At 43.2% G+C, this 15459-nt stretch overlaps 1 protein-coding gene across 1 annotated transcript in view; it reads left to right on the top strand.

The window, feature by feature from the left end:
- LOC145407652 (paired box protein Pax-6-like) overlaps window positions 1–15459 on the top strand; it is a 142725-nt gene that overhangs the window by 61751 nt on the left and 65515 nt on the right. The window contains exon 5 of the mRNA XM_080278523.1: window positions 11925–12010. Within this exon, the coding sequence (XP_080134649.1) occupies window positions 11925–12010 (86 nt within the window). The remainder of the gene's footprint in view (window positions 1–11924; window positions 12011–15459) is intronic.

Here is a 15459-nt window from a genome sequence, read left to right as displayed (position 1 = left end):
GGGTAAACAGTTAATGAAAATAGTTGAAAAAAAATAATACATATTCACTGTAGTAAAAATGATGGTGATAATAATATAAATGTGAGGAAGGAAAAGGAATATGAAGAAAAAGTAATGACTATTAAGATACACTCGCTTGTTGAAAGAATTGTGACGGGATTTCATTCGCTTGGATAAACACACATGTATCTGCGGGCTGTTTATTGTTGAGAGAGAGAGAGAGAGAGAGAGAGAGAGAGAGAGAGAGAGAGAGAGAGAGAGAGATACTGTGTGTGTATATGCGTACACACAAACACATACGAACACCACACATCTAGCCACAAAGCACACATCAAAGTTATACAGAAAATACACACACACACACACACACACACACACACACACACACACACACACACACACACACACACACACACACACACACACACACACACACTTGCCTGCACGGTAACCTGAGAGTGAGACAGGTGTGAAGATGTTGATTACACCTGTCCTTCTACACACCTGCCTTACAATAACACCTGCCACGACCTATAGGCGAAAATAAATAAGTATATAAACAGGAATAAAAATAAATAAATACTGATAAAAGTTTAGTAGACAGAACCTACGCATTCGTGCATACAGGCAGACAGATTGACACACATTTAGACTGACAGATTGACAGATGGATAGATAGATGAATGGATGGATAGATAGAGAGATAGATAGATAGAGAGGTACACAGCATGATAGGTGGAGAGGTGTGAAGTAGTCGATTACACCTATTCATGGAACACCTGCTCTTCCACCACAAACCTGCTACACGTGAAAATATTGTAAATGTAAATAAGTAAAGAACGAGGATCTCTCGCAGAGTGCAAAACCCGCTCCCTACAATTGATACAAAGGCCCAACATTTGACTTTTGCCTGTGACCATGAGCTTCGATCGATTTTTCTCAGGCTCAGAAAATTTCATTCATGCCTGACCCGTAACGCCTCTTTGAGCATTGGTTTAAATCGGTTCAAAACTGTTTAAGTTGATTTTGTAGTGTGACCTTGACATCTGGCCTTTCCTTGTTATCCTGGCCTTTGACTGTTCCCCAAATCGGATGCCTTTACCCATGTCTTACGCTTCGCCATTCTACCAATTTGATTTAAATCAGACAAAAAAATCTTTAAGCTGACCTTGCCATGTGACTGACTTTTACTCTATTGTCATGAAAACAAAACTATCGATTATCCCCCTTTCTAACCCTCAACCCTTGCGCCTAATTTGATCGAAATCAGACAAAACAGTTTTAATTATTTTGTTCACACCCAAACTCAAGGGGCAAGCTTCGACCATGCCTTGTGACATTGCCCTTTGACTGACTGTCGTAAAAATCAGATTCTTTTATCCTTGTGTGACTCTCAACCCGTGTACAGTTTTTTTGTTTTTTTACGTGTCTGACTCTGGGCAAAGCTTCAGGGCCTATTCCCAAGTCTCAGTAGTCCTCCTTGGGGTTCAGTAGTCTTCCTACATCTCCACATGTCACAATTTCGGTGCTAACACCCACCATCCATACTGAATACATGCTAGGGCTGTCTCATACAGGATTGGTGTACTGGTATTAGCGGGGGTACTTTTATGACATGTCGGCGGGCCATCTGGTAGATCAGAAAAATCTGGTTTTTAAGAAATTCGAATCCTTAAACTGTTACCTGCCCAGCCAGGATTCGAACCTGGGTCCATTAAGATTGCAGGCCGCCTCTCTACCGATTTTGCCACCGTATTGACGTTTAGGCTCCTATGACTCACTCCCAGCTGAGGAAATCGTGGGGAATCAGCTAAAATAGAGTACTAGACTTGTCCCGATCATGAGAGGGCTAATAAATCTTACTGTCTTATTTAGATGCACGAACAGTTCCCACATAATGAAAGATTGATTATTAAACCCGCGCTCCTGAAGCCAGAGAGGGAGATATATTTTACTCGACGTACGTGTGTGTGTGTGTGTGTGTGTGTGTGTGTGTGTGTGTGTGTGTGTGTGTGTGTGTGTGTGTGTGTGTGTGTGTGTGTGTGTGTGTGTGTGTGTGTGTGTGTGTGTGTGTGTGTGTGTGTGTGTGTGTGTGTGGTTCTTTATAAATGTCTTTGTCAGTTGGTGGTATATGTGGGAGGCTGATAAATTTTCTTAGGTAAATGGTATTGGTGTACGTGGAATTGCTCGGTGATTTACTAGTGATCATGGAGTAGAACTGGTGTTGGCATAAGATGGTATTAGTGGCAGTATGGAATGATATTAGAAGGTGTAATTGATATGTGGAAATGAAAGGCTTTATGAACATAGTAAGTAGCTAAAGGTTTAGATTTGTACCTATCATCAAGACGAGGGATATTAAAGCAGACAATTTTTGCTTCAGGTCCTCATCGTTCCCTTGAACACGACCTGCAACAATCAGATTTACGTGCAGGTCCCCAATTATCAGATGGTATTGGTGTGTGGAACTATGCTCTTTTCACCTTAACTTGGCCTATATTTTCTTCCTTTTATAACTAATTTCACCCATCTCATTGTCAGAAAAAGACACACTACTAAGGCTATACATCCTTCCCATAGCACTTCTTCGTGACTGACATCATATTCTAGTGTTTATTTCTACAAGTCACTATTCATGGTGGAGAGATGGCAGTTTTAGGCCAGGTTAGGGTGACAGGGGTGAAGAATGTCATATGCTTAATTCATGGTATCCATTGGCGCTATTATGTAACTCAAGATTGATTTTTCGAACTGGAGAAGCTGTACATAACCTTCATTATCTTTAAGACGAGAGTTTTTTCTTAAGCAGAATAAAACTGTCAATAGGAAGCCTAGGTTTTAGAAATACATTGTCGTGCTGAAGGGGTTAATAGTTGCAAGGAGTGTCGGTGGATGTGGTATGAGGGACTTATATTAGCACTGATAAAGGTGGTATAAGTATTATGTTTTGTATTTGGAGCTAGTAGTAATATTGGTAATGAAGCACTACATCTGGTGTTAATACCGATGGGGCTGTTCGTATATCGGATTAAATTATGGAGTTAAGGTATGAGACGGTGTTAGATGAAACTGGTATGGGAAACTGGTTATGGTGGATCTGGTGTGTGGAAATGGCATTGTGGTATTGGTAGTGGTATGGAATGGTACTAGCAGATGAAACTGGTATTTATTTTGATCGGAGTATCGGGCTTAATATTGGGGACTGGTATTTGGTACTGATAGAGGTGATAGTGAGTCCTGTATATGGATTTGGTACCGAAATTTGGAAGGAGTATAAGATAGTATTAGGAGACTGAATTAGCATGTATGTGGAACTGGTATGAGGAACTGGTATTAATATTGGTATGGGGTGGTATTATTGATGATTATGAGGGTGTGGCGTGTTTGGACAATCATTACTGACTCGACAATAACCCACTTGAGATCAAACAATGACCTACTACTGTGCTTTTAGACAATGTGTGGAGGCAGGGAGAATGAGGAAGGGGAAGGGGGAGGTTGGAATGATTTTAGGAAAGAGGATGGAATTTCTCCCTTCCTCCTGTTTTCCACCCTTCTCTTCTCCCTTTTTCCCTCCCATCCCATTACCTCGTCCTTCCCCTTTCAGTTCCCCTCTCTCTCCTCCCAGCTTCGATCTCTTCTTGCCCTCCGCTCCCTCCCCTCCTTTCCATATCAGTCAGCCCTTCCCCCTCTCTTGCTACCTCCTTTCCCCCCTTTCCTCCCTCCCTTTCCTCCCATTTCTATCTCCCTCTTCCCCCATATCACCCTCCATTTCCCCACATTTCCCTTTCCTTACCAGTCCATCTCCTCTTCCCTCCCTTCATATCCATTCCAGTCTCCCCTCCCTTTCCCAACCATTCCCTCCCGTCCTAGCTTCTCCTCCCTCTCCTCCCCTGTCTGCCCTCGGTCACTTTTCCCTTCCTCCCCCTCCTCCCCTTTCCCTCCCCTCCTTCTCCTCTTTCCCCCGCTTCTTCTCTATCCCTCCATCATCTCCCCTTCTCCCCCTTTCCATCACCCTCCCCTGCCATTTCTTCCCTGCCGTAACCCTCCCCCTCTCCTATTCTTTCCCTCCGTCCCTCCCCTCCCCTCTCTCAACTCTACATTCCATTGCCTTGTGTGTGTGTGTGTGTGTGTGTGTGTGTGTGTGTGTGTGTGTGTGTGTGTGTGTGTGTGTGTGTGTGTGTGTGTGTGTGTGTGTGTGTGTGTGCACGTCAAAACAAAGCGTCACTGCGTCAATCTGCGTTTCGTCAACATGTCAGCGGGGGGCGTATCCGGAGGGGGGGTGAAACAATGCAGTGGGGGAGGGGGAGGGGAAGGAAGGGGGATGGAGGGGGGGAAGGGGTAGATATTGATGCTGGGAATTAAGAAAGAAATAATACTATAGAGAGGTTGCAACCCTCTCTCTCTCTCTCTCTCTCTCTCTCTCTCTCTCCTCCCCATCCTCACCTCTTTATTCCTTCTCCTTCCATCTTTCCCTCCCCTCTCTCATTCACCTCCACTTTTTTTCTTCTCTCCCTCCCTCTGTTTCTTCACCTCCCCTCAGTGTCTCCCCCCTCTCCTCCCTTTGCCTCTCCCCAGTAGTCCCTCCCTTTAACCTTGTTCCTTTCCTTTCTACTTTTCCTTTCCTCCATCTTCCTCCTTCCATTCCATCTTCTATTTCCTTCCATCCGCACCTCATCCACTTCCGTCTATTCTTATTGCTCCCACTCCCCTTTCTTTCTTCACCCCTTTCTCCTCCCTGCATCTCCCAGGTTATCTCCTCTTCAGTCTTTCCTCTCTTTTTCTCCCCTTTCCCCTCTTCTTCTCTCCCCTTCCTCTCCTCCCACTTCCTCTCTTCCTGTTGCTTCTCCCCTACTCTTTTCCCTTTTCCCCTCTCCTTCTCCCACTACTTTCTTTCCTCTCTCCCCTCTCCTCCCCTCCCTTGTCTCTCACCCCTCAAATCGTTCACTCCTCTCCCCTCACTGATATGGAAGATAAACGTGAATGAAAAAAAAGGCACAATAAATACAATCAGATTAATCGCTTTTATCCAACTAAGGTTCTTGATAATAATGCGATAAGGCTTTTGATGGGAGCAGGAAAGGAAGGCCGAGAACGAGACGGAAGGATAATATACGGGAGTACGTGATAAGGTTTTTGAGGGAAGCAGGAGAGGAAGCCCGAGAATGAGACGGAAGGGAATGTAAAGGGGGTACGTGAGGGAGGATGGCTTGGATTGACGGAAGGGCAATGTAGTGGTCAGTGAAGGGCTTGGAACATTTTGAGACGCTTTTAGGTTTAGTGGTTAGAATGCGCCAGTCGAATTGCCGGCCTGGCGTAGGTTCGATCCCCCAAAAGTGACGAGGGCATTTAGTGGAGTGGCCGTGTCCGTCAGTCACTCCTTAAGGTTTTTCGGATGAGAGGTATTTCACTCCCATGGAATTTAGTAAGGTCTTATTTTACTGCCTTTATAACCAAGCATGTATGTGGTAATTTTTGACTGAGTTTATTATGTACTGGCATCGCGGGAAGTACAGTAAGCTAGTCATGTACTCTTAAATGTACTAAACCACAGTAGCTTTGCCTCAGGACCTGCATCTCGAAGTGGGTAAAGTGGGATTGGGTGACGCTTTTTCTTAATAGCATTCACCGTGAATTAATCCGGAATTCGGCGTCTGGTAATAGAAAAATGAGTAGGTAGCGCACGAGACCGGGAAAAAAAAAAAGCACCCAAAGCTACAGTCATAGGGAAGGAATAGGGTGAATAGGGGGACAGAGGAAGACGTGGATGGAGAGGAAAGCACCAGATGTCATGAGGTTCTCCAATGAGGACGGGGACAGAGGGTGAAGCAAACGGTGAGGAAGGAAGGTTCGGGGGAGATGCAAATACCGAGGCTAACTTACCAGGGAAGGGCGGCCTAGTGACGGTAAGGGACAGTTATAAATACATGCACGCGTGGCTGACAAGGAAGACACGAAAAAATATAGATGGTTAGCCAGATAAATAGATTGGTACATGGACACAATTGATAAGTAAATAATAAAATGGACAGATGGATGAGTAGTTGAAGAGACAGATTAATGGATTTATTGATGGATTGATCTATCGATCGAGAAATCGATGGATGAATAAACTGACAAAAATAAATTGATAGATAGGTAGATGGATGGATAGTTTAAACAGAAAGACACAGATAGATAGATGTATAGATAAAGAGCTAGGTACTAGATAGAGAGGTACACAGAAATTGATATATTACATAGACAGATAGTTGGATGGATGGATGGATTGATGAAGAGAAATAAAGAGATAGATATAATAAGATAGAAAGACGAAGAAAAAGACAAATGCGTATTTCTTGACCATAAAGCAATATTCAGAATTGTCTCTTAGCATAAGCAACCATCTATTTACAGTCAAGGTCCCTATAATCAGCACAAGGAGATGATTTATTTTTTCATCACCATTCCGGTTGCTTTTTCCTCTCTCTCTCTCTCTCTCTCTCTCTCTCTCTCTCTCTCTCTCTCTCTCTCTCTCTCTCTCTCTCTCAGACACACCTTCCCCCTCCCTCCCCCCCCCTCTTCCCACTTTCATTTCGTTCTTTCCCACCATTTATCTTACCTATCCCCCTTTCCCCCCCCTCCCCCTCCCTGTCACCCAACCTCTCCTCTTCTTTCTAATCATTTATCTCCTTTCACCTCCCTCCCCCTCCCTCCCCCCTCCTTCTCTCACTGCCCCCTCTCCTCTCCACTCCTTCCCCCTCCCTGTCTTCTTTCCACTTCTTTCTAGCGATTTATCTCTCTCTCTCTCTCTCTCTCTCTCTCTCTCATCTACCTACTGTATCTACCTGCTCACCCAACTCTCTCCTCTTTTTCCTTCCAGCCTCCCTTTGTTTCATTCGTCTTTCCATCCATTTCCTCTTTCTCCTCTTCTCTTTCTTTTGCTCACTTCCTTACACCTCTCTTCCTCCCTTCCTTTTTTCCTTCTTACTTCCCTTCTCTGTCTCACTCTTACTTTTTCTCTCATACCTCTTTTCCTTCCTTTCCTTTTTTTCTTGTTTGTCGTGTCGTTTTCATCCTCCCCCCCCTTTTGTTAAACCCTTCCTTGCTTCTTTCCGTCTTTTCTTTCCTGTTTTCCTTCTTACCCTCGTCTTTCCTCTCCCTCCGTCTTTCTCTCCCTCCTCTCTTTCCTGCTCACCTTCCTCCCTCTCTCCTCCCCCGTCTCTCCCTGCCCGCCCTGTCTCTGGCTCCCTGCTAATTATCGGGATTGATAGCTCAGTCACGTGAACAAATTGGCACCGAGTTTCCTTGGCTGTGAGGGAGGGAGCGGCAGGGGGAGAGAGGCAGGGAGGGATATAAGAGAGGAAAGGAAGGGGGTCTTGGAGTGGAGAAATGTGAGGATGAGTTGGCTATCCTGATTTCACAGAGAGAGAGAGAGAGAGAGAAGCAAGAGAGCGCGTGTGTGTATGCTTGTGTATACCGGGTATGTATCATAGAGGAATTGCTATTTTCACCAGGAAACGGCTACAGGGCAAATACCAGTTATTACTCGAGCCGCGGAGTAGTACGTCCTAGGGCACTGGCATTAATTAAAGAATCATACAGTGTGAGTTATAGCAGAACGAAGGAAAGAGATACAGTCTGAAAAAAAAAGAAGGGTGAATAAAGTATAATACAGGAGAGAGGGTGTGGGGATATGAGGGAAGTTGTAAGAGTGTGAGGGAATGGTGTGGGTGTGGTGTGGGAGTGGGAGAAGGAGGGTAGGAGGGCGAGGGAAAGAGGGAAGGTGGGAGATTGAGGGACTGAAGCTGGCAGTGAGGGGGAAGCCTGAAAGTGAGTGAAAAAAGGGTGGTTGGTGAGAGGCTGTGTTAGTGGGAGTGTCAAGGAGGGGGTGAGGGTGAGGTGTGAGAGTGAGTGAAGTAGGGTGGCAAGCGGGGAGGGACAGGGGCGGCAGAGCACACCATCACTCTCCACAACAATCCTGCTAATGCTTCCCCTGATTAATACAACCCACGAAAAATGGCGCGTCTTGGTCACCACCACCATCACCACGCTCCGTATCTGGCTCACTCACTATATATATATGTAGAGAGAGCGAGAGAGATTTCTATATATCGTGTGACGTGAGGTAGACTTTTTCTAGGATAATTTACAAGTCAATAAATATATGGAGTTTTATTTATGTTAGGCAGTTCTTAGCTCCAGATCTCTCAGCATAAAAACAGTACTAAAAACCAATCGCTATGAGCCTCGTTACCCTCTACAACTCCTTTAATACGGTGACATCATTTTGTTTTATAGTCACTAGCACAATCCAGGTTTTGGTGGTTTCTGGGAGATCAGTTAGGATTAATTATATATCCCTTCAGTTCACTGAATGAGGTCTCTTCATAAGATCGTTTGTTGACAGCAATAATACATTTGTCCTCATCGAAATGAATTGATTAAGACTGAGCCATCTTTAATATGCTGTTTTGGGTAACGCCAAATGAGTTTTTCCAGTAAGGTTTTTAGTTTATCACCCGTATTATATGTCTTTTTGCCATCCTGTGCTCGAACGGTTAATAATTACAAGACTTAAAATAGATCCACGATGCTGTGATAAGGAAATCACTTTAAAAGAATTATTTTAAATACGTATTTCACATTTAACATAGAGATATTCATGAAATTTCTAGAATTCTCAGAGTCCGCTGCGTGATAGCACTTCACCTACAGTTAGCAGTCAGAAACTCTCTCAGAACATTATTTTGGATAAACTGTTACACAAACTACAACATTTATGATAAACTGACCTCTATTATTTTGTATCTTTTCGCACTGCATCACGTATAATGGCAAGGTGTGTGAAAAAGATTACTTTAATAATTTATATTTGGAGTTTACACTAATACAAGCTGCTTCTAGCCAGGAATGTTTGTAGCCTCTACATCAGTACGAATGATCCCTAGGCAACACAGGAGACTCAAAGAGAAAAACAGAAAAGGTGTGGAGAGAGAGAGAGAGAGAGAGAGAGAGAGAGAGAGAGAGAGAGGAAAAATTAGGTATCGGTGAAGACATGACGTCGCAGGAGGCGTCATGTGTGTGTGTGTGTGTGTGTGTGTGTGTGTGTGTGTGTGTGTGTGTGTGTGTGTGTGTGTGTGTGTGTGTGTGTGTGTGTGTGTGTGTGTGTGTGTGTGCCTCCACGCCACCCCTCTCCCCAACCCCACCTTCGCCCTTAAACCTCCCCTACCCTCTAACACACTACCCCTGTTCTCAACCCCCACTGTCTCCCACTTCCCCCAACCTGTTCTTCCTGTCCCCCCTCTCTCATTCTCCTTCCTTCAACGCTGTTCTTCTCCCTCTCTCATCTCTCCCCCCACCACCCCTTCGCCTCTCCCTTCTCCCTCCACCACCTCTCCCTCCCTCCCCCAAGCACCTCTCTCCTGATTAACTCCTACAGTGGATGTTCACTTTTGTAACACGTCACATTTATATTCATCTTACTCTCGTTTTTGAAGGTTTTGACTCTTCTCTTTTCGTCTTTAGTCCTTTCAGTATGATGTCTTATTTTTCATATTCTTGCTTTCTCGGGATTATACATTTCAGCTAAGGGAAGATTGCTATTATTATTATTATTATTATTATTATTATTACTGGAAGGGAGAGGATTTAACTACAGCCTTTTCTCATCCCTCGAAATTTCACCAAGATGGCATAATCTGTTTTACTTTATTCTTACTATATCTATACGATTTTATTTTTTGTGTATTTATTTATTCATTTTTGGTTCAGGAGAAACTTTTCGAACTGTAGTGGGGTGATTCGATAGTTTCATTAATCCTTTCATCACTAGAGATTTTTAAAGAGCTGAATAAAATCGTCTGGAGGCAGCAGTAACGAAGCCTGACGTCACTGTAGAGCCACATTGTTTTATTAGCTTAGAGGGGACTTTGAGATACAGGGGTTCAGTTCTGATTGTCTTCAGTAATACCGTTAACTACTAGAGGCTTTTCCTTAGATGAATGAAATCGTCTGGAGGCAGCAGGGTTAACGTAAATAAAGCGTCATTCTCTCTCTCTCTCTCTCTCTCTCTCTCTCTCTCTCTCTCTCTCTCTCTCTCTCTCTCTCTCTCATGGTTTCTTCCACCTCAAGGATTCTTTTCTCCTATTCATCATGTACTCTTCTTTGCCTCTTCTCACTCATCTTTTTTTTCTTCTCCCCCCCTCCCCTTCCCCTCCCATCCTCCATACCCCCATTCTTTTTCTCGCTCTTATATCTTCTCTTCAATTTTCGTCTCGTCCTTCTCCCATCTACCTCCTTTTTCTGTACCATTCTTCCTCTCTCTCTCTCTCTCTCTCTCTCTCTCTCTATATCTCTATATATATATATATATATATATATATATATATATATATATATATATATATATATATAATATTTATATACACATTCTTTTTTACTCCTCCTCCCGCCTCGTTTATCTTCTTTCCCAAAATTCCTCTCCTTCCTTTCTCCCGCCGCTCCTCTCCTTTCCTTTTTCCTTTCCCTCTTCTTTTTTTTCTTCCTCTCCCTTGTCTCTTCTTCCACTCCCTTGTCTTCTCTTCCACTCTTTTGTCTTCTCTTCCACTCCCTTTTCTTCGTTACTGTCCCTCCTCTTCTATTATCTTTCCCTTCCCTTCCCTACCAATTCATTCCCTACCCATCCCTTCCCAGCCTTTCCCTTACTCACCTTGCCTTCCCTTCCTCTCTCTGCCCATGCATTCCCTGCCCTTTCTTTTCCATCCTTTCCCTTCCCTTCACTTCTCTGTACATTTCTTCCTTTCCCTTCCCTGCCCATCCCTTCCCTACCCTACCTATTACTTCCTTTCCCTACCCTTTCCTTCCCTTCCCTACTCATCCTTTCCCTTCCCTACCCTTTCCTTCCCTTCCCTACGGATCCTTTCCCTTCTCTACTCATTCCTTTCAATCCTTACCCATCCCTTCCCTTCCCTACCCTTCCCCTCCCTCCCCTTTCCTTCTCATCAACTTTCGTTCCCTTCCCCTTTCTACTTTTCCCTTCCTTTCCCTTTCCATCCTATATCCTCTCTCTCCTCACCTCTCCTCTCCTCTCCTCTGTGTGTGTGTGTGTGTGTGTGTGTGTGTGTGTGTGTGTGTGTGTGTGTGTGTGTGTGTGTGTGTGTGTGTGTGTGTGTGTGTGTGTGTGTGTGTGTGTTTCTCCTTTCACCTCCCTCCTTTCTTCACCTCTTCTGTCTTCTGAAGCCTTTTTGCTTATTAGAATCTAAGGAGGAGGAGGAGGGGGAGGAGGGAGGATGGGAGGGAGGAGGAGGAGGAGGAGGAGGGATGGACGGGAGGGAGGGAGGGAGAAGAAGGAATTTGGAAAGAAAATGGAGCCCAGGAAGATGGATGGAGAGTGCCTGAATAATAATAATAATAACAATAATAACACTAATAATAATAATAATAATAACAATAATAATAATAATAATAATAATAATGATGATGATACTACTGTACCACTACTACTACTACTACTACCACTACTACTTTGCGAGAACATTGAAAAGTTGTATTCCGTCCTTCGTACCTACTCCCTTCTGTTACATGCAAATTTCTTGTAACCACGCCTGTATCCACTACGTTCTCTTTGTTATATGGGAAGACTTTACTAGAGGGAGTTTTAAATTAGTGTTGATGGTGATGATAATAGGTGTTTTAATGAGAAGAATAATGATGGCAATGATGATGATGATGTCGAAGATTATAAGAGCAATAATGACAAGGATGATAATGTTGTTGTTGTTGATGATGATGATAATGTTGTTGATGATGATAATGATGATAAGTGCGGATAAAAGTGATGAGAAGCATAATGACAAAGATTACAATAACCTAAATTATGATGATGATGATGATGATGATGATGATGATTAAGCTGTACTGTACTCATGTCCCCCACGTTACAGGTACAGCGGTGGTGATGTAACGACGCTACCGGTGGAGTCCCCCCAGCCTCCCCCTTGTGGTCACCCGCCCCCCCTCCTCAAAAAGAGTAAGTACCATATCTCTGGCGTTACAGGGCGTTACAAAACATTACAGAGTGTTATGGAGTGGTAATTTATGGTGTTATCGTCTTACAGGTTGCAAAAGGGAGTTACAGGATATTACAGACTTTCGGAATGTAATAAGTTACAGGGATTTACAGGATGCGTGGAATTAATGAAGATATTTACAGCGTAAATAAGTATTTTTTAGAAGAGAAGGCAAACAGGTGACCTATAATTGATCCCTCAAAAGCTGTTGCTCGAACAGCAAAGGCCACCAACGTGAGTGAAGTAACAGTCAGACGAATTTGCTCTTCCTTCAATCAAGCCTGCATTACACAAAAGTCACCAGAACAAACTATAATAATTCATAAAACCGTATAGACTTTTTATAGAAATAAATCACCATAAACTGTAGATATTATATGTAGAGAGAGAGAGAGACAGACAGACAGACAGACTGACTGACGAAATCAGGAGGGTTTTCCTCAAATTCTAATAATTTTTAAAACCGTATAGACTTTTTATAGAAATAAATCTCCATAAAATGTTGATTTTATATGCAGAGAGAGAGAGAGAGAGAGAGAGAGAGAGAGAGAGAGAGAGCTGGGAGTGAGGGTTAACCCTTGTCTCTAATCCGATAATTGGCCCAGTAGAAACTGTGGCCACGTCGCACGTAGGGAAAGTTCCGTGAGGGACAACGCCTAAACGATCTGGATAAATTGGAAGGACCATAGTCTATATACTGTACAGCGATAGGATGGTATAGGGAGTCTGTATGCAGTTACTAGGCGTTACTAGGAATTTATATACAGCTTGGGGCCGTTACTTAGAGTCTGTTTGTAGTTACTGGGCGTTATAGGGAGTTCAGATACAGTGACAGGGCGTTACAGGGAGTCTATATGCAGGTACGAGCGTTACAAGGAGTTTATATGCAGCTACAAGGCGTTACAGAAAGCATATATAAAGATACACTGGGTTACTAGTCGTTATCTGGGGTTATATGGTGCTTACTCTGAGGTACAGTAAGTTACAGATGTTTGTAGGGTGTTACATAGAATTACGGTGTTAGTGATGATTTGGGGCTACAAAAGCGTTATGTGGAATTAGAGGGTGCTACGCAAACTCATAAGTTTACTATCGCCACTCCCCCCCAAAATATATATATATATATATATATATATATATATATATATATATATATATATATATATATATATATATATATATATATATATATATATCCATTCTCTTCTCTTTTTGTTGTTTTGTTTTACTCGTCTTGTAAAAAAAAAAATCGTTCAAAGTCTTACAAAAAGAACACACAAAAAATCTGTACAAGGTCCTAAAACATATATACAGTAGAGGTCTTCCATTCTTCATTTTGTCATGATATAACTCTTTCGTTCTTAGTGCCGTGATCTTTCTGATTCTTGCTTTTCCCTCTCTTTCTTGCACCTCACTAAAAACCTCTCTAACAATTCTACTTCTTCCTCTTTTCCACCTGGATGCGTCTGTTGCTCTCTCTTCTTTTGATAAAGCTGAACTCTTTGCTCAGACTTTGTAAAGCCACTCTGGATGATTCCGGTGCTGTTCCCTCATCTCTGCCCCTCTGACTTTTTCATGCCAGACATTAATTGTCCTTCAAAAGATGTACTTTCTGCCTTCTCTAGCATCAGTACTAATAATGCAAATGGCCCTGATGGGGCCCGTCCTTTGTTCACAAGAAACGTGTTTCCGTTCTGATATTCACCTGGACGTCCTCTTTTGTCTTTGTGGGCTTTTATCTTCCTGCTGGAAGTGGATGGTGGGTGGGAGCGCTCATCATTCACTCACCCCGTGTGGTGCTACCTTCAGTCAACTGCGCACTGAGTGATTAATCAAATGATTTCCTGTAAACCAGAAAACAATAGAAAACAATACACTGTTTTGAGTGATAAACATATAATAAAAAGGCCGTATAGAAATTAGTGGGCTTAGGCGCATCCACCTGGTGTGTTCCATAGAACTTACATCCAAGGTATGGTTAGGGCTTGTTGCTCACATAATGCCAGTCAGGGTTAAGTGACTGGTCACCCTCAGCTTTAATGCTGGAATAAAGAAGCCTAACCTCGGCACCTACGCTCCTAATAGGGCAAAAGAGGAGTGAATGATGAACGGATGGGTAGACTGGAAGTTTGCGTTCATTCAGTCTGCCCCAAGGGACTGTGGCTGATTTCCTATCAATCATATTATCGTCCAGTTGCTTTAAGCTCTTCCTTTTACAGACTACTCAAGTCCATCCGCCGTAAAAAGCTTTTGAAGTCCCTTTCATCGTTCTTCTTGCATTACATTCAGGCTCCTCATCATTCTCCGTACGGGATTTCGAAGACGCTTCTGCTATTACAACAGACACGCCGATGACCTTGAAAAGTGCTTAACAGAAATCATTTACCCTCCAGTTACCTACCTGTGCTTTCTACAGTACTCTTCTTCCTGTGCCAAGTTTCCTTTCTGATTGTCCAGAAACAGCATATTGTAGTAGGCGGATACAGCATACAGTGTTAGGCGGATACATCATACTGTATTAGGCGGATACTGTTTGAACACCATCAAGAGTAATGTTCTTCCCATCAAGGGTAATGTTCTTCCCATCAAGGGTAATGTTCTTCAAATCTCTGCCCTTTCACCATTTCTTCTCACAGTATACACCAGTAAATGGTACAGGTTATTTAACTTTTTTCCATTCATATCCATCCTTTACACTTGCATTGCGAATCATATGCCAAAATATAGGTACTACAACACTTGTCTATGAATTATTGTAGCATTGCAAAAAAATATATATATATCGTTCTTTTCAATACTCTGACCAGTAAAACGCCTTTGTCCGCGAGATACGATCGAGGCCATTTAAGTCCGAAAGCACTGAAATGTCCCTTTACACCCCGAGGATGCCTAGAGTATAATGATGGCTATCTACCAAGGTTCATGTTTTTACGTCAACCTGTCTGGCCTGTGGCCCTCTTTTGAAGATTTTCGACATGCTGCACTTGGTGCGTGTCACGTGCCACGTGGACAGCCTGGGTGTGATGAAACCTGTCCAAAACAAATCTTAAAGAATTGGGCTATCATATAGTGCAAACCACGCAGAGATCGGCCCTGTGGTTGCTGAAATATAAGCTTCTCAAAAGCGTTACGGTCGGCCAGGGCCAGGTTGGGCCGGGCCGAGTCTGGCCGCTCATATGCGAGAAAATGCTTCTCTTGACAAGAGACAAGAAGGCTTCACCCTCACTCGTAATAATTCAACTTCACTAGTCTTTCTCCTTGCAATAGTCCATGACACATGCAATCCCTTCTGCCTTCAGTAACACAGCTTAGTCTTTCGTTAGTTTTCGCTGTCTTTGGTGAATCTTTTCTTCGTAGTTTTCCTTGAGAGATCGCATTATTTCTCTTCCGATATCGGCTCCTCTAAGAT

This window comes from Coenobita brevimanus, chromosome 74 (assembly GCF_032717465.1).
Source record: "Coenobita brevimanus isolate Jiangsu-jjx chromosome 74, ASM3271746v2, whole genome shotgun sequence".
NCBI classification, from domain to species: domain Eukaryota; kingdom Metazoa; phylum Arthropoda; class Malacostraca; order Decapoda; family Coenobitidae; genus Coenobita; species Coenobita brevimanus.
This window is presented reverse-complemented; position numbering and strand designations above follow the sequence as displayed.